This window comes from Halyomorpha halys, unplaced genomic scaffold (genome assembly GCF_000696795.3).
Source record: "Halyomorpha halys isolate HHAL.00 unplaced genomic scaffold, Hhal_1.1 Scaffold12.1, whole genome shotgun sequence".
NCBI lineage: Eukaryota > Metazoa > Arthropoda > Insecta > Hemiptera > Pentatomidae > Halyomorpha > Halyomorpha halys.
The window spans coordinates 1,143,607-1,146,643 of NW_027109908.1; the positions used below are offsets into that span (position 1 = coordinate 1,143,607).

General features: G+C 29.3%; 1 protein-coding gene across 1 annotated transcript in view; it reads right to left on the reverse strand.

The window, feature by feature from the left end:
• The window catches only part of LOC106679207 (cytochrome P450 4c3), a 41,758-nt gene that overhangs the window by 27,854 nt on the left and 10,867 nt on the right, over positions 1 to 3,037 (reverse strand). The window contains exon 4 of the mRNA XM_014418223.2: positions 790 to 880. Within this exon, the coding sequence (XP_014273709.1) occupies positions 790 to 880 (91 nt within the window). The remainder of the gene's footprint in view (positions 1 to 789; positions 881 to 3,037) is intronic.

Consider the following 3,037-nt stretch of genomic DNA (forward strand, 5'->3'; position numbering starts at 1 on the left):
TTGACATATTTATTGTTGATTGGGTCTATTATAGTGTATTATCAGCCCTGTCTGCGTATTTCATGTGTTTCTTTTGACATATTTATTGTTGATTGCGACTATTATAGTGCATAACCAGGCCTGTCTGCGTACGTTATGTGTTTTGTATGTTTGAGTGTTTCTTCCTCTGACCTATCGGAATGGATAGCCTTTTCTTCAAGACCATTCCTTCAGGGTGACGACTCTGAATGGTTAGAGATTCAGAGTCGTCCGTCACCCAGTATTTTATTTTATTAAAAATATCTATTAATTTTGTAAATGTGTTCCTCTCTTTACATAATTCATTTTGCTGATTTTATTTTTGTCTAAAAGACCTTTTATTTTGACTTACATTAATTCTTCTGTATTATTATATGTTTATGTTCAATTGTTAGCCTCACCAAATAAAGGTTTATATCCAAGCCAGTTTTTTATTTTATGTTCTTTAAACCTTTCCTTCAAAAAATACTGCGTAGATTTGAGGTTTCATCGATAACACAGCACAAACATAAGTCTACAAAGATATTATATATCTTTGGGTTATTAAACTAACAAATATCTCATAATAATTCAAGAATGATAATATAGATATAAAAAGTAAAAGCTCAGTACGAAGTAAAAGCCTTTACTTTATTTGGTTTTTACTTCCTTCCATTATATTTCTTTTTCTTTTTATTCAGTCCTCCCTCTCCCACCAAAAACCAATTCCAAATCTGTTACGGTCTATTTCTATTAGAAAATTTAAGAATAAAAATAATAAAATTTACTTACAGGCATATGTAAATGTTCCTTTCCAGAAATTCGAAATATTTTCATATACAAGAGGCTCTTTGTCACAAAAAGCAGGGTGTCCGGCCAGTTTCTGGAAAGATAATGAGGTTATTTTTTTTTATTTTCTTTTTTTTTTTAACCCCTAACTTTTCATTTCTGGCATGTTAGGTTACTGGAGGAGGGAGGAGGGTTATCTTATTATAACAAGAGCCTAAGAGGAGAAAAAATAAGTTATTTCAATTTTTGATTGATTTAATGAAAAATATTTACAGTTTGAGTAAAAATTTTTTTATTCCTTCTTCCCACTGTTGTCAGACAGTGGGAAGAAGGAATAAAAAAAAAAAATCAGTTTTGAGAATTTCAACTCGCCTCCAATAGTGTTAAAAGAAAATGTATTATAAGATGATAAGGTCTATATGAGAAAAGGTAATATTAAAATAAAGAAAGAGGAGAGAAAAAAATTTAAAATACATAGGAAAATCTAGTAAGTAAATTTATATGTACAAGATAAAAATAATAATTACGAATAAAGTAGGAAAGAAAAAGTAAAGTTATATTTTATTTCTCTAATCCTGTTATTTTACTACAACCACCTTATCCTCATTTAATTGTTATTTTTTGAAATGATTAGCCATCTCTCTTTGTTAGAAATAATAAAAATTTATTAAGAAAACAATTGATAAATATATACAAGCAGAGAAATATTTTGTCATGATCGTCAAAAACAAAAAACCAATAATATACCGTTGAAATGCTTAAACTCTCACATTCCAAGCGGTATCTGTTTGCCAAACTTTGACAAAATCACAAAAGCGCAAGCGTGTGGATGGGTTATTAGGATTCTCTGGTTTAAACTGGCTTAAATTTGTGGCTTACCCATTCAGTGTCGGTTTCTGGGCACAAATCAAATATAGCAAGAGCCGGGAAGAAAAAAAGGCAGTTATCTCACCCCAATTTTTGATGACTTCAATGAAAAATATGTATAATTACTAGTCAAAACTAATGAGTCTGCCAGATATAGGTAGGGGAATAAAAAATGGCGGTTGTTTCAAAACCTTAATTTTTCATTCGGAGCTCTATTATCTTAAAAAGTAGGAACAACACTAGGAAAAATAAAAGAACATTATTTAAAGAAGAGTAAATTTTCTGGAATATTAATCCTAATTGAGCTATTTACGTCCAATAGTTATCGAGATATAGCTTTTTAAAAAGTAACATTTTATAATAAATGTACTGAAATATCAGTAGTTAGTTAATTTATTTTGAGAAATCTATATCTCAGGAACTATGTGACGTACAGATGTCTATTAGCACTCAAATTAAAGCTGGTTTAATGTACTATAATGCAGTTTGTAGCATTTACCGTCGTAGGAATAGTAGTTTTCATGTTATTTGCTAAAATAAACTAATCTATAGTTGTTCGGACAATAGGTTTGATTCATGAAAAACTTTATTTCAGAAACTATTGGACGAACAGATGTCTGCGAACACTCAAACTAAAGCAAAATAAATTTATGAAATAAGTAATGATGATTATCTTTGTATTAGTAGTAGTTTTTATGATATTTGACTAAATAAACTCACAAAATATTAATTTCTAGTTCGTATAGGTCGTATAAAATGTTCGATTTTTGGAAAAATATATCTCTAGACCCATAAGACACACATATGTCAGCTAACACTCAAAATAAAGGAAATTTAACTTTCCAAAAAGTAGTTTAAGACAATTATCTTCGTAGGGGTAGTAGATTTTATGATATTCACATATGAATATAAATTTGGCAAATGAAAATTTGTCCGAACAACTATAAATCAATTTATTTTAACAAAAACTATTACTCCTACGAAGATAAATATCATAAACTACATTGTAGCTCATTAAACTAGCTTTAATTTGAGTGCTGATAGAGATCTGTACGTCAAATGGTTTATGAGATATAGATTTTTCAAAATAAACTAACTACTGATATTTCAGTACGTTCCATACAACATTTTTATGAAATGAGGAGAAGATGGTTGGGGGTGCGGTCAATGAAAAACACAAATAAGTATGATTAACTTATTTTAATGTCCCTCGTGAAGAGTTTCTAGCCTTCTTTTAAAATTTTAATTAAATTTTTAATTCTAAGTTTGACCACTATTTGCGCTGCAACCATTAGGCGTTCGACCTTCCAGCTAACAGGTTCGTTTTTATTCTTCTTTTTTGTTTTCTTTCCCCTTTCTTTATTTTACTCTTTCCCCTTATTTT